This window comes from Mixophyes fleayi, chromosome 9, assembly GCF_038048845.1.
Source record: "Mixophyes fleayi isolate aMixFle1 chromosome 9, aMixFle1.hap1, whole genome shotgun sequence".
NCBI lineage: Eukaryota > Metazoa > Chordata > Amphibia > Anura > Limnodynastidae > Mixophyes > Mixophyes fleayi.
In genome coordinates, this window is record NC_134410.1 from 25,519,583 (window position 1) to 25,541,619 (window position 22,037).

The 22,037-nt window shown below is 42.8% G+C and overlaps 1 protein-coding gene across 4 annotated transcripts; it reads left to right on the plus strand.

Annotated features, from left to right (window-relative positions):
* Window positions 1–398: 398 nt before the first annotated feature.
* Window positions 399–15,200, plus strand: LOC142102282 (uncharacterized). 4 transcript variants are annotated; one of them, XM_075187041.1, is made up of 6 exons: window positions 399–939; window positions 10,163–10,302; window positions 12,070–12,200; window positions 12,904–13,042; window positions 14,099–14,212; window positions 14,952–15,200. In XM_075187041.1, exons 1-6 carry the CDS (start codon window positions 642–644, stop codon window positions 15,087–15,089), a joined length of 960 nt encoding a protein of 319 aa, XP_075043142.1. In that variant the 5' UTR covers window positions 399–641; the 3' UTR covers window positions 15,090–15,200. The 4 variants fall into 4 exon arrangements, with proteins under 4 accessions (XP_075043142.1, XP_075043141.1, XP_075043144.1 ...); XM_075187040.1 differs by having other exon boundaries at window positions 406–939; window positions 12,901–13,042; XM_075187043.1 differs by lacking the exon at window positions 399–939 and adding an exon at window positions 2,826–2,915 and having other exon boundaries at window positions 12,901–13,042.
* Window positions 15,201–22,037: the final 6,837 nt, after the last annotated feature.

The window sequence follows — 22,037 nt, forward strand, 5'->3', positions numbered from 1 at the left end:
ACAAGCTACTATAAAATAATCCTATTTATTATAGACTAGGAGACCATTGTGTTAACCAGTAGAGGGGTAATAAATGTCAGCTCCTACCCAATAGACTCACCAAAATAACAGTATGGAGGGACAAAGGAGAGTGATGGGGGGAAGGGTGTAACAGAGGATCAGGTGGATGCTATGTTTATTATTAGAAAGATACTGTGACATAGGGGCTTAATTATGTTTTGGCATAGGATGATGTAGAAGAAAAATGAAACATTTTGCATTCTTCATATCATACAAGAATACATTACAACCTAATTACAAATAATTTATTTGGAAAGGAAATTGTGAGGTTATACAATGAATGGTTGGATTTATTTGCCAAGGCTTAGTAAAAACACAGATGGGTGCAGGACTATGCGTCTGTATAGTAAGGCAGAGCACGGTGCTATATACTGTACGTCTCCTGCTCAGTAGATGATGATGGTAATTGGCTGGGTTGCTAGGTGGCAGTGCTGCTTTTGTGTGAATGTGAGAAAACAGCTTTTCTCCTCCGAGAGCCCGAGAGCGGCGGTGGGAGCAGAAAATGATGGGAGGAGGGATAAAGATGAATACAGTGTGAGCTCTACTGCTCACTACTAAGAATATCAGCTAAGCCGGGGCGAATGAGGACGTTTCTGGGGTCACACAAGACCCCACACAAGAAAGCAAATCCATTTCTCACCCTCATCATGGCAGCAGCTGATGTACACAGAGGTGACGCAGGGGTTGCTAATACCACGGCGGGATCTCCATTGGCAATGGGAGACATGGTCGGAGAAGGGGCGCAGGAGACAGAGGAGGAGGGGGTCAGGAATGAGGGGTGCCCCGTCATTTGGGGTGAATTTCAAGGGACACAGCAGAATGAGGCAGAGGGGGAGAGCGACTGGTACAAGAGGGGTCTACATGGATGCCGTCCTGAAGGTAAGAAATAGTGTCTGTATTATTATCATAAGTAACGAGTATTAATGTTCTGTTTTACATAGAAATGTCTGCACGTACATGTATGTCAGTAAACATATGTCCACTTCATATAGTCTTGTTCGCATCATGAATAACAAACGTAAATTTTATTTCACATTGTTTCCACACATTCAGTGAACTGCAGGGATTTATTTATTTTTTTACATGTTATACGTATGTAGATATACGTTTCATCATTAGAACATTATATAACCCACAAACAGAAAATCACATGCAATATTTGTTAATCTGAGATTACTGGCCTTAACCCCCGCACAACAGTCCCTCTAATCCCCCACAATGCCACAGTGTATATGCAGATATTCTAATGTAACTTGGATATAAACAGGTGAGGTTTGTTGCACTGTGCGCTACGCTGCTTACATTACTTTGTATATATAATAATATGCTCTGTTCTGTAGCAATGCTGTGCTGGGTGACATTGGGATTCAGTCAGAAACAAACAGGTGAAGAGTTTACTTTCCGGGAGTCAGGAGTTTACCCTGGATGACAGAGCCCTCTACCTGAATGACCATTATATATGTAGTAGGATGTCCCGGAACCGCTTGCTGTCCTCTGAGTGTCGCTGTAATTAAACAAACTGACCTAAGGAGCTAACAGTAAAATGTGTAGTGATTGTCTTTTTTAGGTGCCATGTTCACTAAAACAATTAATATATTAAATTTCAGTTAATGCTGATGAATTGAGGGTCTGAGTACTAAGGGAGAAAAAAAAACAATTTGACCTGAATTATCCTTTTCGGATCAGCATAAAACCTGCAAGTGGTAGTCTGTCTGTATCAGAGGTTGACATTCAGGGGCGGGCTGGCCCGGTGAGCAGGGGGGCAGCGCCCCCCCCCCCGGGCCGCTCAGTCTTACCGCTGGTAGGGCCGGGCGGTAGGCCGGCCGGCCGCCCCCCGATTAGATGAGTGACGCGGCCGCATCACGTGTCACGAGATGCGGCCGCCTGTGCGCCCCCTGGGCTGACATCTGCCAGCCCGCGCCTGGTGACATTGTACTTGGCCACAGCTCATCATCATCATCAATTTATTTATATAGTGCCACTAATTGCGTAGCGCTGTACAGAGAACTCATTCACATCAGTCCCTGCCCCAAACTTTCTTGTGGTCAACCAGGGCCACTTAAAGTGATTGGACCACCCATATTACTTGTCTCACCTCGCTGTTTTTGAGATTCACCAATGCAATTTGCTAGTATAAAAAATGCTAGTAATGATATACTGTACTTAGCTGGTTATTGCCGTGGAGGGCTGCGTGGAGTATGTGTGTGTAGTCACAGTGCTGCACAGTGGCTAAGTGGTTAGCACTTGTGTCTCACAGCACTGGGGTCATGAGTTCGATTCCCAACCTTGGCCTTATATGTGTGGAGTTTGTATGTTCTTCCCGTGTTTGCGTGGGTTTCCTCCGGGTGCTCTGGTTTCCTCATACACTCCAAAAACATACTAGTAGGTTAATTGGCTGCTATTGAATTGACCTTAGTCTCTCTCTGTCTGTGTGTATGTGTGTGTGTATGTTAGGGGATTTAGACTGTAAGCTCCAATGGGGCAGGGACTGATGTGAGTGAGTTCTCTGTACAGCGCTGCTGAATTAATGGTGCTAATAAATAAATAGATGATGATGATAGTTTAGGATTTCCTTGTTTTCCTTCAGTTGGCTTTCTGTTCTTCATGTGGCCTGTCGGAGGCCTAGTGTAGTTGCTCACTCTTGCAGACTTTTTTGCACCTCCCCTCCAGGAGAAGATACAAAGTGCAAATGCAAGACGGGGGTGGGGGGAGGGATTTCAGGGCATGGCAACATTAATCGTGTCATATAGGCCCCTCCCTTCCTCCAAGATGGGATCCAGGAGCGTGGGATTACTCCCCGAAGTTCACACCACAGTTAAATTGACCCACACTGCAGTCCCCACTGAAAATTATGTGTCCGTGATATCTCCTGCATTTGTTAGACTATTGTATTGCCTACTATTGTAGGCTGTTAGATAGAGCCGATACTTAAAAATACCTAAACCATGCGGAAAAAGACGTTTCCACTGATTTATAGCTTAACAAATAGGAACCCACAGTGAGTGATGAACGCAGAACAAGAGGTGTTGAGGATTCCACAACAATTGCAGCAACAGCCAGAGCCCTCAGACAAAGCAGGACGACAGAAGCTACTGAATCCAAGGATGCTCTGTAACATGCACTAGGGCACTTATTGTCTCCATGCAGCTGTTATTACCACTCCCTCTTTTACTGATGCCCGGTTTTCTGAAGCCGCGGAGCACTGTGGCGCCTTACAAACTCAACAACAATAATAGTAATAACCGTGAAAGTAAAACAACGGCCTACTCTTCATAACAGTAAAGAATGAATGGCTTAGAGAAGTCTGGGAGTCCCAGAGCAGGTGCAGAAGAAAGGGCCCGTTTCATGGCTGTGAATGTGTTTTCTGCTTTTGTGTCCCTGGAAAAAGTTTCTGGTGCATCCATAGGAGTCAGTGTCTGAAGATGTATGACGATGGAAGCATAATCCACTAGGATAATAGGGTCCCTATCTGGGGTTGGTGGTCGGCAATGGAACCTTGAGATTAGCTGCCATTCTTTCAGCAGATAGTCATGTCCTAAATTGTGCATTTTAGATAAACAAAGCTAAAGTTTTCCCCTATGGGCCTTGTGGTTCTTCTGAGCAAGATAGGGAGGAGATGTAAAGAATCAGTTTCAAAGATGGTGAGGCTAGCTAGCAATATGTCATCTACATAAAGACAGAACCTGCAGGATTAACAATGTCATCAATGTCTTTAGGATTTGTGAGAAGATGGAGGGACTTTTGTTGTAGCCTTGCAGGAGTCTGGTCCAGGTATACTGGCGCCACTGATAAGTGACGGCTAACAGGATTAGGGGCACTCAGTATAGAAAAGAAAGTGAAACACTCGACAACCACCATGAAATAAGTAGATTTAGATGGTATACAGGATAGACTAGTTACTGGATTTGGAACAACATGGAAAGCAGGTAACACATCTCCAATGTCTCGTACAAACCTATAAATATTTAGTCTGGTATCTCTGCAGGAAGTATAAGGGATCTATACGGGTGATACTGTAGAAATAATGATAAATTATTCCCTAAATTTATTGGGTCTTGTCAGGAAGATCATTAACAATTACTAAGTTTTGTAGGAGTTCAGGGGACATGAAAATGTCTTAGTAGGGCAATAATTATGATAGGATCCTAATTCTCCAGCACCTCTAGTGGAGTCCAGAAGGGGAGCAGAGGTTATCGCCGGGGTATCGGGATTACGGGAATCTGAGCCGTTACTTCCTACACCAAGTGGGTCACTTTTGCCACCTGTAGATTTGGCGGAGGTGATACTAAATTATTATTGTCTGACACATTGGCGCTTATAGTCTAAATTATCTGCCACAGACACAGTATGGTCCATTTTGTCAGAAGCCAATTAACCTATCAGTAAGTTTTTAGATTGTGGGGGGAAACAGGAGTACCTAGAGGAACCCCAGGCAAACATGGGGAGAACATACTAACTCCACACAGATAGTTCTCTGGCCAGATCAGGTTCACCATGCAAGTTACAAGATACCTTCCGGGATGAAAATGACATTTATAGCTAAAACAATGAAAAGAAAAAAACATCATTAAGACATGGTACATGCACAAAAAAAACAATAAGCTTTTGATTTAATATTTAATAGTGTGTGACATAGGCCGGGCTCTGCAGGGCGCCTCAAAATTAAAAACAATGACTATTGTAGTTTAAAACTGTGCGGCGACCGCTGAGCATACCTTAAACGGCTGCCGCACAGCTTGAGATCGATCCACGGGGAGGGGGAGGGGCTATGGATCACCACCACCGCCGTCCCCTCCAACAGCTGATGGGGCGCTCCGTCTCCTCCCCTCCACTCACTGACTGAGGGACGGCACCTGGCAGAGATTACCAGCGCCAAAGTAAGGAAAGATGGGGGGAGTTTTTACATTGTGCCTAGGGCGCCGAGGATCCTAGCACCGGCCCTGCCTGGGAGAGTAGCCGTTGTTAAGGAGAGATTGTGTGAAGTCTGTCAGGGAGTCCACGTGAGTCAAGTAGAATGTTAGGTTGAGTTAAGTCAGGTTCAGTGGGAGCTAAACAAGCGAGAGATGCAGTGAGGGGTCTGAGTAAATTGATGAGATGGAGAGATAGGAGCGTGTGAGGATCCTGGGTCTGAGAGAAAGATGCAGAAAGATAAGTCAACTGTTATGATATAGCAGGTGTTGACTATAAGATAAGGTAGTGATTTGTGCCTAAACTCATATAAGTGGGAGGTGGATGCAGTGGGTGTGGGTTAATGCAAAGATTATCTGTCAGTCCAAATGCCTTAATCATCAGGATCAACCAGGTTTAGTACAGAGAGATTACAGAATTCTGCCAGTGGAGGTATTGGGAAGCAGTGCTTAGTTACCCAAAGAAAGTCACCCTAAATTTGTGTAAATGACTGCGTACCATTCTCCCTGAGATCAGACGGGAGCAAAGGAGAAGAGTGACATTGATTAGGCCCATCCTTACTGGACCCAAAGTGACAGGCATGGCCACAATGGAAGCTATCACGAGTCATTCCCTCCACTAGAGTCACCCTGAAAGAGGAAGGAGCAAAGTCTTTTTTTAACTAGACCTAGAGTAACTTGCCTAACCAAGATGGCGGTCACTGATCACATTATGGAGAAGGTGGTCTAGCTGCAGCTAGAGAAAGGGCAGAGCAGTCGAGGGGGTTTGTGAATTGCTGAAAAGTTCTAACTCCACCCCCTGAACGCACATAGGAGGGAGAGCCAATGAGAAGTAATGGGCGATCCATCATTCCCTCTGTGAGGGATAGCGTACAGTTGTACAGGGGAGGCAAAGTGCAACCTACTCTCTCGGAAAACAAGCTCATTGAGGCCCTGCAGGAAATATTTGGTAATGACCTCATACTGCCCAGTTGGAGAACTTGTGGAGATCATTGTAGACAAAGGAAACTTCTATATGGATATTCTCCAGCATCTATCTATCCATAGGAACCTGCTTTTGCCCATTGAGGATTTAAAATCAAATTGTAGGTGGAACAGCTTCTTATCCATTGTATTTCTTTGGTCATATATTATATAGCAATCTGGAAAGAAGAACATGGTATTTGAATTTTAATTGTTGATTTTTAATAAATGTTATTTTTTTTTTAACCAGTTCTACATATTTACACAGTAACTCTGTTCTACCCAACCAAAAGCTCATATACAGTCTCTATTTCCATCCATCAGTCCTCAGGAGAGCTGGGTTACTGTCATGCCCTGTTTTATTACCGTCAAGACATGCATGCATTTCAATGTGCTTCATACTTCATGCAAATTGTGTGTGGAACCCCTCCAAGGTTGTGTCTATTGTGTATTATGCCAGTGTGGTATAAGAGTGTGTAATGTAGAAGTGGGATAATGATATTTTTAAGGGAGGAAGCAAAGTTCAGGGGGGTCTGAGTAAACTGGGGTACACACTACAGAAAATTTCTCCTGATACGATATCTTTAACGATTTTACCAACGACTGAAAGTTCCAGTCAACATGCCAATTCATGGGTGACACTTACACGATTTACCTTCAGATCTGTGCTCTTCATCTTCATAACCATCTGCTGAAAAGATCGTGACTCTGTAAACTCTATGGAGATCTGCCTACGCTGCTGGTTGTGAGTGCATACACATTTCCACATTTGCCTGACATCGTTCCATCGTTAGAGATTTTTAGTCTAGTTATAAAATGGAATGAAACGATACGATGTGTTTTGGTGCGATAAAACATGATCGTGGGAGCGTACACACTAATGCGATATCGGACCTAAAAATCTATTATATGGCACAATAAACAGGTGAAAAATCTGTAGTGTGTACCCAGCTTTAGTCAGATTCTAGCTGTCATTTTGTAGAATGCACTAAATGAATGAATGCTAGAATCTGATTGGTTGCTAAGGGCAACATCTCCACTTTTTCAAACCCACAGTTTAGTAAATCTAGCCCCAAATGTCAACTATGAGATAAGGAAAGTATTGAGGGCTGATTTATTTGACAAGGTGCATGGATGCACACTACTGTGAAGATTATATGTTAGTCAAGTTACAGTGTGCAGGAAAAAGGGACGCAAAGTAGAGAATGACAGTTTCACCATAAGTGAGTGTTAGCTCTTGAACCAAAGGAACACGTGTTAAGCCTATTAATGTGCGGGATGATAAAGGATGATTATACTGCAAAATACACCTGCACAAGTGGTTTGTGTGTAAAGATACTGTTTATAGTGCCTGTAAATACATGTACTATGGTCAGGAAGTGTTAGGAACCCCTCTAGCCGGTACAGCAAAACCCGGAGTCTGCTATGGAAGTCTGGTGTTCACTGGAGCCCCTAGTGGTCGGGACAGACTTGGCCGCAGACTAACAGAGGGTCGTGAAATGTGTACCGGCTGGGGAGAACCCAGGAAAGCGGAGAGAAGTCCAGGCAAGGGTTGAGGGCCGGCAGCAGACAGCGAATCCAATAAACAAGCCGAGGTCAGAGGTGACAGGCACGGTAGCAAGGTCCAAGATACAGGCAAGAAAGGTCAGGGTCACAAGCAAAACAGGCAGGGTCCAAATCCAAGCAAGGGGTCATACACGAGAAATCCAACAGCGTATCCACAGGACAGGAACTAGGAGCAAGCAGGTCAGCAGGACTGTGACAGAATAGCTATAACCGGCAGTGAGGCTGCAGACCTCACTGCCTTAAATACACAGATGGCCCAATCAGGGATTGTATGCACCCCTGCAGGCTAATTGCCTGTTACAGATCCAGACCAATCAGGGCTTACCCCTGATGTACACAGTTGCAGGCTAATGCCTGTTAATTCAGCCCCAGGCTGAATCTAATTAACTGATCTAAACAATGCGTGTGCGCGCCCGGCTATCTATGCTGCCGGGACGCCTCGCTGAAGAAGCGTCCGACCGTTGCCTTGGCGCTGGGCGGAAGTGACGTCCCGGTCGTCAAGGGGCACAGGAAGCAAGCTGCGGCGGCTGTGTATACCGCCGCGGCTCGTGACAGGAAGATGAACTGGTGCCCATCTGTTCTCCTGTAGAGATGGACGTACCTCCTGGTTTTGTAGCATAAAATACGTATTACCATACTGCGCATGTGCAGCAACAATCCGTTAGCACATCCTGATGTAGACTTTGGGGCATCTTAAACTTATGTCTCCTGGAGAGGCAGAACAGGGGAATGAAGGAGCGGGCAACAGAAGGCCGAGTACAGTAAATGTGTGTTTACTTAATTGTGACTCAAATAGACCTGGACACAGAGCAAATACATCCGTACATGCGTAATTATGAGGCTATTAGCAGCACTCTCTAGTCGCTTCTGATCTACTCACTGCGTCCTGACCGCTCCAGCTTTGCAGCTATATTATACAAAACTGCGTCCATCTATTCACATTACTTCATTGACATTTCCATTTGGGCTACTGCAGGAAAGGAGATTCTCACTGGATTTCTAGAGGGGAAAATGTGACTTTCACAGGTTATCAATACACTATTCTCTAGTGTATATGACAAATAAAGCAATGAGACTTTTGCATTTACTACGTCACTGATGAGACACATCTCTGCACTTTGTCTATGCTATCATGGGGAGAAAGGATACACTCTTGTTAGTCCTGATATACACCTGGCACAAATGCTAGTTATATACAGCAGGATGCATCATGATATGGATTTCACTGAACATATGCACATAAATACGTTTTATCATCTTTTCCAGCCTGTGTTCTGCATGATCCCCATTATGTTCATCAGTTGCTTTGTGCACCATTCCACCTGCCTCACCTGTGATCCATCTCTGTTCACACCTGCATGTGCGGGGAACTCTATTTACCCACATGACCCATGTACCTTGGAAGAGAGAGAGACTGAGCTACAGTTGGGCTTCACCTATGGGCATCGTCAGGGAGGTGTCAAAGAGGACACACTACCACATCGTACTGTCAAAGTCGAATAATTGGATGAAAGAAGGTATATTGATTAACATTGTTTTACCGTGCGATTGCGATCAGTGCGCCACATGTCATGGCGCAATCGCATGATAAATAACACACGCATACACTTGCACTTACACATTCACTTGTACATAGTTCATTTTTATAATAGTTCCAATTCGTAGTCGTTTATGAACAGATGTTATTTAGTTTATAATGAGATATTCTAAGGTTATATGTACATGTTGGTGAGATCTAAGGTTCAGGTTACAGGGAATATATCATGTCTGGTATCATTCTAATCCCCTATTTATTTGCAGCCGTCCGGTTCTATCGCCGAAAGGATCGCTCCTTGCGCATGCTAGTTATGGATGATAGGGAATAAATGATTAGAATGAAATTGTCTGTATAATGCTAATAGACCAGTTTAAACTAGTTATTGGCAGGAACATTAGTTTTCACCCTCTGGAGAGCTGACCCCCACCCTTGGAGGGTGTCATTTGAACTGACCTATAGACTGCATTACACTGGACCTTACTGAAGACCTGAACCTATGAAAACTTGCTAAGTCATCTGTATTGTATTTACTGTAACACCAAATGTATATATATTGGTCCCTGGAATCAGCTTGGCAGTCACTCTGACCACAGTCTTCAGGACTGAAGGACTGTCTAGCTGGATCCAGCAGGGCACAGCACCACGCAGCGTATGTATCGACTGTACTTATTTATTGAACTGTTATTCTTTTTGCTTTTGCAAAATAAATTGCTTGTGCTTTGGAACCACACAAATCGCATAGACAATGATTATTGGAAAACGATGAAATAACTTTAATAGTACTTACATGCAAACGTGCATTATACTTACCATATATGGATCAATTATTTTAGCATTGAGATTGCACAAAAAGATGATATCTTTTATTCATCAACCACATCTCTTATTAATGTATCCATCTTGTAAAGAATAAACAGAAACCTATTTTCCTAAACACCTGATTTCCTCCTGTGGATATGTTTTACAACAGTGCGCATGTGAAGCATAGTTAGTAACAGCACCATTGCCACTAACAAACTAAGCAAATTGAGATTTGCTTTCTCCAATATGGAGATTTTAAGTATATTACTTTTTGTAAGGATAAGAGAATATGTGACACGTTACAATTGGTACTCTTTTCCCTTCGCAGATAGCTGGGTGGCCTTCAGAGAAGCAGATAGCGAGGAACCGGAGACGGATAAACAGGAAATGTACGTAACACAACATGGTGGACGCTGGTGGTGTGAAGACAGCACAACGATGTGTCCGACAGAAGACTCTATAGACAAAGTGAGCCTGAAACTAATTGTATATAACAATCTGATCAGCTGTTCCTTGAACCCTAGAGACCACTTTATGGTAAATGGGAACTGCTCAACTTGTGTCAGGTTCTCCAATCACCTTTATATACGGACACACAAAGGGACCTGTTTAATAACATGGAACAAACGGCAATTATGTGCTGTAGCCTAGAGCAACCAGTCAGATCTAGGATAGTCTGCTCCTAACACTGTTTTATTGGATAAGCTGTGTAGACTATAGCTGGGCAGAGAAAGCTATATGGGGGGAATTCAATTGGCGGTGATGTAGTGCGCAGACATTGCGCCGCACATATTGCTGGCAATTACGGTAAAAATCTCCACTCGTTTTTCCTCACACCCCAAAAATGATCGGAGATTTCTTTCAAATCTCCGTCGCAAAGTGTTTTACGGACATTCCGGAGACACTTCACGGCTAATTGAATTCCCCTCTATGAGTTAATGGGTAAGTTCAGCTAAAATATTCTTAACATGATTATGATTATTATTATTATTATTATGATTATTATTATTATTATTATTCTCACCACATTAACATAAAAGGTCATCATTAGCCCACTAATATATTGAAGCATCCCAGCCCTTCTGGCAAATGCCAGTTACCCAATTGCCAGTCCCGCCCTGGTTGAGAAGTTAAATATTACATAAATATTGGGATGTCACAAACTGATATATGTGTGCTTCGAATGACAAGCATTTGGATGCAGGGACCCAATCACAGAACTTGTTGGCACCACGCTCTGTGTACAAGGATTAGCTAGATATCATACTGGTCACGTGATCAGCTGCTAATCACGCATTTCCTTGTCCATAGGTTGTGTACAGTATACACTGCAGCATCAGAATATCCAGACACAGGAGGAAGTACTCTTGGTCACAAGGGTTTTCCTGTTGCTCAACATTGTGATATAAACTGTTGCTGTCTGTGGAGAGATTTGCCACAGAATTGAGCCAAAGGAGAGCAGATCACATAGCCGCAGCTAATGCTTGGTAGGGGGCTACATCCGAATAATGTGCAAAGGGGCTTCCTTTATCTTTCTCACTCACTGAATGAAAACAAAAAGTGGCTAAAACAAGTTCCAGTTCTTTGAAATAAATAAAACTGATTGTCTTATGTAGAGTTGGATATAATCTACGCCTAGGCGTATCATACGCAACGGCCCGTGAGGCCGAAAAATATATACATTTTAAAAAGTGCCCCCCCCCAATAAAAATCCCAAAACTGGGGAACAAAAAAGCATGGTAACCACCCAAAATTGCCAAAACCAGGGCAGTACTGCCAGCCTAGGCTGGTACCAACAAAATCAAGGGAGCAAAAATTGTGGGGTCCCCCCAAACTTACCAGTACCAGCACTAGGCTGTGCCAGCCAGGGTGGGTGGCACTACAGCAGGGAAACCCACATTGTGGCCCGTTAACTCACGGTTGAGTTCCCTAAGGGGATCAGGCTCCCAGGATTATCCAGGCCGTGCTCCAGTGCTGAACAACACCATGTCTATTCCCCACCCAGAGGTGGCGGATGTGGGTTATTATAGATAAATAAATAGAATCATCATTTTGGCCATCCCAGCGTGCACAGGCACTATTTGTATTTACATAGGGGACCGACGTTCAGCTTTACATGACCCCTGAATCTACTAAACTGTAATATACAGACTTCAGGTTACAACCCACAGAGGGTAATCCTGTAATATTCTTTGTTGCGGTGTAATTATGTTCCTTATTTCCTTCATGTTTCAGAGCAGTGTAGGACAGATATTTGACCAGTGCTTTCCGTCAGTCTTACATACACCTGTAGAAGAAGACGTTCAGCCGCTGGAGTTATTATTACGTGACGATGGCTCGCAAGGTCACAAGCAGATATGGAGACGGTAGGAGAAATATGTATATGACGTAAATTATATGATCTTGTGTGAGGGGGGCAGGGAACTTGGAAATTACAATCAGTATTGGGTTCACTGGCTAGGGCCAAGCATCTGGGCAGAGAACTAGTCTCCAGATCTTCATATCGCAAGTGTAGAAGGCCTATTTTACCTAGTTTTTATATATACATTTTTACAATATTTCGTAGATTGTGGGGTTATAGGTTTAAGAAAGCCCTCTCTAAGCATGCCAGTACTTCATCTACACACAGTGGAGGCAGCCATTTTGCTAGCTAATAGTCATGAGGTGCTCAAAGGCATTGGTTTGGACAACAAAATGGCGGTGTCCACAGTGTATAGGTGACAGATGCCTTTTAGTAGTTGGTCAGTCACCACACACATATCTCTTTCTACTTACAAAATCAACAATAATGATATTACTAAATTTATTAACAAATGGGAGAAATATAGACTTGCATATGATTGGGGCAGTGTCATGATGTGGAGAGGGAAATGGAGGCATGTGGGAGGCCATAGACTAAGAGTCAGATAGTGGAAGGAGCAGGGTCCTCCAACAGCACAGATTAGAGAGGTCCGGCTCCCGCTCCTCCCAATGCAGGAACATTGTGGTAATTGTCTGTCTATCTGAAACAAAGTTCAGACATCTTGTTTCAATGTGTTGAAATTGTTGTTTTGTTTGATCTTGAAGCAGTTCATGCGATGACAGATCAGCAGGTTGTCTATGGGGGCTGTCCGACCGCACAAGAGATCCTGATCACCTGTATAAGTGGGAAGGATCCCAGCTATGCACCGCCTACCTCTCGTCCCTCCACATCGACCCCAATGGCAAGGTCAGTTTCCTGTGAATCCACCTTTCTCTGCCCCCTTGGCCTACGAGCCTGGCCTTATAAATTCAGTACACAGGGGAAGGGCTAATAAAAGCATGCTACATTAATGAACATTTTGTAATCTGCACAAACCATGAAAGTAAGTGTTTTCTGTAGTGAGACATATACAAATTATTTCATTGGAAAAGTACTTTTTTTTTTTAAATGCCCCCACTGTCTTTATAAATGTACATTACGTAATCACATACAAAATAACATACTGTAGAAAAAATGGGATATTTTTGTTAAGTGACAGAAAATAAGATTGCCTTGTTGTACATGGCTTAGTGTAATCACCTGAGAGTGGGGTAGGGCACTTGCACAGAGCAACGTAACCACTGTGTACTCTAGATCAATATTCATGAGAATGCAACTTACTGTAACATTTATACCGCTTTCATACTGCCGCCCCGGCAGTATGAACGTGTCATATCCCGGGTTTTTGCCGGGGCTCGGAGCGTCCCAGCTCAGAAACACCATTTATACTGCACCTTGGACCCAGGAATTTCCAGGGTTGACCCCATTCATACTGCACAAGTCTGTGCCCTGGCAATTTGTGGGAGTCATCAGCAGAGCTGTTTTCATTGGCTGAAAAATGGTGATGTCATTGAAAGGTAGACAATTGGATTAATAGAATAGACAATAGAATTGGCAGACAGCCAATCAGCTTGTTTTCTGTGCAACCCAGGTTGAAAAACCCGGGTTGCACCATTCATAGTGCAGGCAACCCGGGTCTGACCTGGGAATTACCCCTCGTTAAATCACGGGTTGAAGACCCCTTTTTTAGACCCGGGATTTTTGACTTGTACCATTCATACTGCACCAAGACCCGGGTCGTTTGAGCTCGCCCCGGCAAAAACACGGGATTTTGGTGCAGTATGAATGGGGTATTACTAGAATCCAATGACTTGTCTCTGACATAACATCATCTAGGATATTACCGGACCGTGGTCCCTCATTCATAATGTGAGTACTGCAGACTTGGCAGATATTAACCTTGTCACCTTTTACTTTGCACAGATTCCACCTCACAGAACCAAGTTCCCAACATCCTCTCCAGCCCCTAAACAGAGGCTGCATCCGCACAAATTGAGCACTGGATTGGGGCGAGAGCCGGAGCTGAAACTCACAAAGGTCAGACGTCCCCTGATATGTAACACAGCAAACTGTAAGAAGTGATACAGAAGGTTGTGAGCTCGCTATCAGGAAACAACAATAGATTTCACTTTTGAGACCTTACCATTGATGTATACAGTGATATAACCCTCTATGGGGACTATACAGTGATATAACCCTCTATGGGGACTATACAGTGATATAACCCTCTATGGGGACTATTCAGTTTCCCAGGATATCAAAATCGTTCTCATTTGCATAAGGGAAAAGTTTTCACTTTCCCCTACTCAGGTGTCCGACTTTTCACATTTGCTTGGAGAGAAATAGGCTTTCTTCCCACACTAATATACGTCAATACCTATATCCCAGGACACAGCTACACCATAGCAAAGTTTTTAGAGAGGGCCATCTTTACTTCCACCCCGTCCCCTTTCTCCCTTCTCCCCACCTTCCCTTGTACATGTGCACAATGGGAACCGACTTCACACCAAAAACATTGAGGCTCTGACAGGACACTTCCCAGCAGCCAGGACCTATAATACTTTAATCCGCTAATACCAGTGTAGTTCCACTTCCACTAGGAAGTGGGAAGTGTGTGAGAGATTGGAATGCTCTCCCGGGAGTCCGGTATGGAATTCAGGAGTATCCCGGACATTCCGGGAGTGAGGGCAGGTATGCCATGTGTCCATGAACAAATACTTCCATATATATTTTCATTTGCTGAATACTTGTCTGTGTTTCTCCTCTCTCCCTCTAGGTGGCGTCTGTGTCCGTCCATGTCACTGGGTTCAGCCCGTCCCATCACCTGCAGTCCCTCTTCCAACACTGGTCCCAGCCCAACGGGAAGACCAGGCTGAAGGTGGCCTATGACTTTAACCGCAGCCTCCTTGTGTAATGACCTCTGGGACCCGCAGCTCAGAGTTTTGGTAACATGTGGTCACAGGGATGAGGATTTTTATGTCACAGAAAAGTATATTTTCTACAATAAAAGCAAGTGATTAATAAGTGATAATCTTTTTATATCTGTTCTGGACAAGGGACGTGCTTCAGATTGTGAATGTGGTTTCTCCTCATTCGAGGTGGTAAAAACACATTTACACCATCTGCCTGATCAGTCAGTTTGACTTCATGCACTGGACAAACAGGTCACTGACATCATACACCTAGGAGTGAGGATTATCTCATGCTGTAGATTACAACGTGTTTAAATTGAGGGATGATTGTTTAATTCTTTATTTATAGCAGGACAATGAGATCTATCAGTACAAAGCATGTTTATCATGTGCTGGGAAACACAAACGCCAACACCACTGTGAGATATTGTTAGATGCGTTTCTAATAATCTCACAGTGCCTTTAACGTAGTAACATAGTAACATAGTTGATGAGGTTGAAAAAAAGACACCAGTCCATCAAGTTCAACCTATTTTGGATCTCCTGCGATCCTGCACTTATATTTGAAATTGATCCAGAGTAAGCAACCGCCAATCTGTTTCAATTGTGAAAATCCCCCCAGACCCAATATTGCAGTCCTATTTTTATCCTATATCCACTACTATCCTTCATTTTAATTAATGGTCGTATCCCTGGATACAATTTTCCGCAAAAAATTTGTCTAACCCTTTCTTAAACATATATATTGAATCTGCCATCACAACTTTCCCTGGCAGTGAATTCCATATCTTGACTGCCCTTACTGTAAAGAACCCCTTCCTTTGCTGGTTGTGAAATTTCCTCTCCTCTAACCTTAGGGGATGACCACGTGTCCTGTGTATGGTCCTTGGGGTAAAAAGTTCCCATGAAAGTTCTCTGTATTGACCCCTAATGTATTTGTACATAGTAATCATATCTCCCCTTAGACGCCTCTATTATAAAGTAAACATGCCTAAACTGGCTAACCTTTCCTCATAACTTAATTACTCCATACCCTTTATCAATTTTGTCGCCCTTCTCTGAACCCTTTCTATAATAATTCCATTTGATCTAAACCTAAACGATGGCACATTCGCCACTTTCATTAATAAATCGGAAACTAAAGATATTTAGGGAAAGACAAACGTGAAGCCACAGTGGCGATAGCTATATGGTCTTTATGTAATATAGGGTTACGTCTTACCTACTTCTTGGAAAAATGGATCTGACGTAAGACGAGGAAAATCCGTTACTCGGAGCTGTACCAGCTCAGTATTGGTGGGTCATAAGGGACATGGAAGAAGATTTTTGGGTATGACATACTCCTGAGCAATTTAAAGAACGAGAGTACATGGATAGGGCTATTTGGTGGGTACATTTTGAAATATTTTGTCTGATTGAACCCCCACACATCAAATGTTTGATTATTAACAGTATCTAGACTTGTGTTTTACAATTCAAAATTACCTATGTACGTCCCCATTCTATCCCTGGCTTATCGCTCCTCAATAAATAGTTTAGCAGTGCTCCTCACAGTGACTGTAGGAATAACTTATCAGTGATTAGGTCTATGTGTCTGACATTATTACCAAATATTAGCAATTATTTACTACTTTTCTCTTTCTGGTTTTCAGAGCACTGTGGATCATGGGAGATCCCGTATGTGTGTGTATAACACACGTTTATTTTAAGGCACATGTGTTTATATCCTATTGTTAAACAAATGTAACTAAGTGAAATTCCCAATAGGATTTATGATTTATGATTGCTCATGGCCTGGCAGTGGTGGGACAAGATATTTTGGCACATAAGGCAAAGATGCCAAAATTGTGTTCCTGCTCCCACATGATAAGGCCACGTGTAATAATACAGGTATGGAATCCCTCATCCAGAATGCTTGGGGAGGAGGGTTTTTCAGATAAGGCTTATTTCTGTAATTTAGAGCACCACACTTACAGTTTATTAAACTAAATTTAAAAAAGACCACTGTCTTAATCCCACTGCTCCTAGCATTCATCTCCTCAATAAATTATTTAGCAGAGCTCCTCACAGTGAATGTGGGAGGAGTCACTTGGCGATCATCTCTGCATATATGACCTTATAGCCACCAGACAGCAGCAATTATTGATTTATTTATTTGTTTACTGGAATTGCAACCTCAGGTCTCCATGCACTCCAGGTAACTGCCTCTTCTTCCGCCCTCTTGTACCGACAGTGATGTCTGGAAACAGGATTTGTTTAATTGACAGAACTTTGAAAACCTCTGGATTCCGATTATGGAACAGTAGGGACAATGGTGGGACACTCTATAAAATAAACATTCCTCATCCTCATTCCTCTATGGTATTCTATATGAGTACAATGGTCTCACACTGATGTACCTGGTACCATACCTCCCAATTGTCCCCATTTCAGGTGGACAGTCCCAATATTAGGGCGCTGTCCCACCCTGGGATGTTGGGGGAAGGGAGGTATGTAATGGGCAACCTAGGACTTTACAGCACTAGGCAGCCCTTTGGGGGCATGATCACACCCCCTCGTCGTGATGTGGCCATGCCCCCTCACCCGCTGGTGGGGACAAATATAAACCTTTTTGTTTTTCTGTTAAATTACTGCTTGTTTTAGCCTCATTTGTGGTTCAAATTAATCCTGAGAGTTCGGGGACTTTGGGACTATCTGTATTACAGGTGTCATGTTTGTACGCATGAAGCTTTTTATTACACTGATTAGATTGCGCCCAGAAGTGTGTTTCTCTGCTAAAGTACAACATGGAGGCGCACAATGGATCCCACTTAAGGAATAGAACAAGACCTGAACACTGCCAGCTGTGAGCTGGTGCAACAATCAAATTCTTTTTAGACTGGGGACTGGGGCTGTAAGCTCTAACCTTGGCTTGCAGTCCTAGATTCTATTAAAAAAAAGAAAAAAGATTAAAGTTAAAAAAATAAATAAATAAATAAATTAAAAAGAGGATGAAAAATTCTTTATTTTATTAATAAAGCATTTTTCCTGCGGGCACCACCTGCTAATGCTATCCTGAAATGGCGTTAGCAATAGGAGGACAATGGCTGTATTTGGAGTCCTCACCGGCTGGAGGCTTTGGGAAACAGGGAGAAATACAAAATCGTAAAAAAAAAAAAATCGAATTTTTGCAGGATTTAAAGCTTATCTCTCTTTGATAAATAAACCCCTTAACATTTTCTATACATTAATTCCTCCTACTGTTTTAATATGGGCTATAAGGAAATGTTGGGGTATTTTTAAATGCCACTTGTTCCAATGAAAAGAGCTATGCAATCTATTATTTTAAGGTTTTGCACTTGATCACATTATCAATTATAGTAAAAGTTTACTGCTTAAAACAAATAAATCAAAACAATAAGTTTATGTTTATGTTATACTACATTTAAACAATTAAGCTCCCTGATTAGGAAACTCAGCGAATGGGGCAGAAGGTAAATCTCCCTTCCAAATAAATATGATTGTCTAAGAACCAACCCTATACAGAGAGGTTTCTTCTCAAGAGACCATTCTGGTGATTTGTTGATGGCGAAATTAGCTCATGAAAAGTTTGTATCTCTAATCCTTGTGTTATCTAATTGCTACTGACATACTACAGCAGATAATGCCTGTGGTCTCCTTGTACCCTGTGAGGATCACAATCCTGAGGACTTTTCTGTATATTTGAGTGACAGCAGATCATGTTTTACATTGGATCTGGCAGATAGCACCGTGATACATTGTAACACGTTCAATCAGCTGACCCACATTGTCTCCTATAGTGCCATGAAGCTTTAGACCCTTCTGTCACCCCCAAATTGTGTGAGGGGGGAATAACATTGTTGCCATTTGCTACTTGATCAGGGACTCTGTAAAGGCAGAAAGCAGCTGTAAGGGTTAAAGAGAAGATTTGTATTCCCTATTGGAGTCTTCCTGAATTCTATACATACTAGTGCGCCCTCTAGTGGCGGCTGCTGGGAATCCAATCCCTGCTCACAGACCTGTTTTGCAAACATCTGGTATGTCGAGGTACAGCATTCATAGGGAATGAAGTGGCCAAAGCAGGAACACACCCAAGTGTGTGGGTATTGCTGAGGACAAGACGTAGTCATGCAAACCTATGCAGTACACTGTGAAACACTACCAAGGCCAAAGGACAGTCAAATACAAGGAACTAGTGTTAAAAACAGTTGTATGGGCAAGATCACCTCCTGCTTTTACAGGAGGGAACGACAAATACAAAGAAGCACTGGCTATAGCGCTGTAGTATTTAAGTAAATAGCATTAGGTCTTCCCATGGGCGTTAAGTAGAGGCGTGAAAGTGCTGATCTCTCTCCCAGCTATCAACCAGCCTCAGGTTAGATTGGATATCACTGGTAATAAATGTGGGACAACACTACACCACTGTTTAGTTTGACATACTCAAGAGGGATTTGAAGGATGTGAATAGACTACAGGGGCAAACGCAGGACATCTATAGGGGGTTTCTGAATGTTTAATTTCGGAACAACTGAGCAATAAGGAAGTAACAGACACTATTTTTTTTTCCTTGTGAATTTTTTATTAGATTTTAAAGATTTTTTTTTTAAGGGGTACGAAACAGACACTATTTTTGCAGTTAAATTGTTTTATGTATATGACAAGCACAGTTGAGTCCCAAAGTATTGCTAATTCACATAGTCTTGTTTAATAACCACATTGAGACTAATATTATATTTAAAAGGGTAAAATGGTTTTTGCACACTATACAATAGCATTTTATTTGTGGTGACGTTAGCTGCGTCCGGCCGACAGTGTGTGTCTCAGGTACGTACTGTGATGTAGTAATATACACTTACCATAGAAACAGACGATCTTGCTGCATCCACTGTCTGGTTTATGCCACTGACTGGAATGCAGGTAAAATGCTCTTGTTTTATGGTTTTAAAGTTACTTAGTGTGTTTGAGCCCTCAGAGCAAACACTGTAAACTTACAAAACTCAGCCTGGGTATACACTTACACTACAGTGTTTTCAGACGATTATTGGCCCAGTTAAACGATAAATGAATATTCAGCCCGATATCCCATTAGTGTGTACGATGTGTACGGTGCAACTATGTGCGGTTATCGTTCCAAAGCTCATCTTATCGTTTGATTTGATTTTAAACTGGACTAAAAATCTTGTTCAATGATGGAACAATGTCGTTCCAATTCTGCTTTGTGTATGCAGTGTCCATAGATCTCTATGGAGTGTGCAGAGTCACAATCTTTTCAGCCGATCGTTATGACAGATGAAGAGCATAGATCTGAAGGTAAATCTTGTAAAACGTGTATATTGTGTACACATGAATTGGCTACTGATCAGGACTTTTTTTTGTTTTTAATTGTTGGTAAAATCGTTAAGGATATCGCATCGGGAGAAATTTTGTATAGTGTGTACCCAGCCTTAAGTCACAGTCAATATTGTTACTAATTACAACTTAGCAAAACAACTTATTATTAAAGGCAGACTGACAGGACAGACAGACACACTGGCAAGAATGGGAGAGTGACAGGACAGAGACACACTGGCAGGAACGGGAGACTGACAGGACAGACAGAGACACTGGCAGGAACGGGAGACCGACAGGACACACTGGCAGGAATGGAAGACCGACAGGACAGACAGACACACTGGCAGGAATGGGAGAGTGACAGGACAGACAGAGACACTGGCAGGAATGGGAGACCGACAGGACAGACAGACACACTGGCAGGAATGGGAGACTGACAGGACAGACAGACACACTGGCAGGAATGGGAGACTGACAGGACAGAGACACACTGGCAAGAATGGGAGAGTGACAGGACAGACAGAGACACTGGCAGGAATGGGAGACCGACAGGACAGACAGACACACTGGCAGGAATGGGAGACAGACAAGACAGACAGACACACTGACAGTACTCACCCTCTTTCCCCTGCGGTTCAGGCAGCTATAGATACCCCTCCTCCCAGTGCTGTGTGCTGGACACCTCTTGGTGACTTAGAGGAGACACTGTTTGTTTGTTCTGTTACCTGAACCTCCCACCCCTCCCCTTGTACACACAGCACAGTGCAGATCCCAGAACTTCTGTGCAGCTTCTATTCCTCAGTGAGTCTCTATAGTCATTTCCAGGGGGAGGGGGGGTGTTCATCAGGAACACCTTCCCCATGGCACCCCTAGACTGTGAGGTCTGTTTAGCAGGGAGTCTTATGAAATGTTTTATCTGATTGTGCATCCAATCTTTGGTTATCAACAGTGTTCATCATGCCTAAGATCTAGTTAATTACAATTAAAAATTACCCTTGTATGTCCAAACGCTGCCACTGGCATTCCTCTTCCCGTTAAATAATTTATCAGTGCTCCTCACAGTCATACCTCCTAACATTTAAATTTCCAAAAATAGGACGAAATTAGCACCTCCCTTGTTCTGCCCAAATTCTGCCCACAAATGGGCAAAATGTGTGTAAAACACCACCTACTTTTCTTTTCATCCCCGCCCCTTTTGTGTCCCCCCGCTCATAGGGACATTTGGGAGGTATGCTCACAGTAACTGTGGAAAGAAATGATCAGAGATTATGTGGTATATTTATCAAGCTGCGAGTTTCCAGTGAGTTTGAAAAATGGAGATGTTGCCTATAGCAACCAATCAGATTCCAGTTATTTATTTATTACATTCTACAAAATGATAGCTAGATTCCAATCGGTTGCTATAGGCAACATCTCCACTTTTTAAACCCGCCGATAACTTACAGCTTGATAAATTTACATCATTATTACCAAATAAAAGCAATTACCTACTTTTCTCTTTCTGGTTCTTAGAATATTCTGGAACAGAGTGAGAGAATTTTAGGAGAAAGTGTGTTTATATGCTATTGTTCACCAAAAGTACTTCATAGGTTTGTGTCACATTCAGTATTTAAGTTATT

Excerpts from the sequence above, each read along its gene's own strand:
- LOC142102282 (XM_075187040.1), top strand. The coding sequence starts at position 642 with ATGAGGACGTTTCTGGGGTCACACAAGACCCCACACAAGAAAGCAAAT. Across the intron at positions 10,303-12,069 it reads CAGAAGACTCTATAGACAAA|AGCAGTGTAGGACAGATATT; the intron begins GTGAGCCTGAAA and ends TTCATGTTTCAG. Across the intron at positions 12,201-12,900 it reads CACAAGCAGATATGGAGACG|CAGTTCATGCGATGACAGAT; the intron begins GTAGGAGAAATA and ends TTGATCTTGAAG.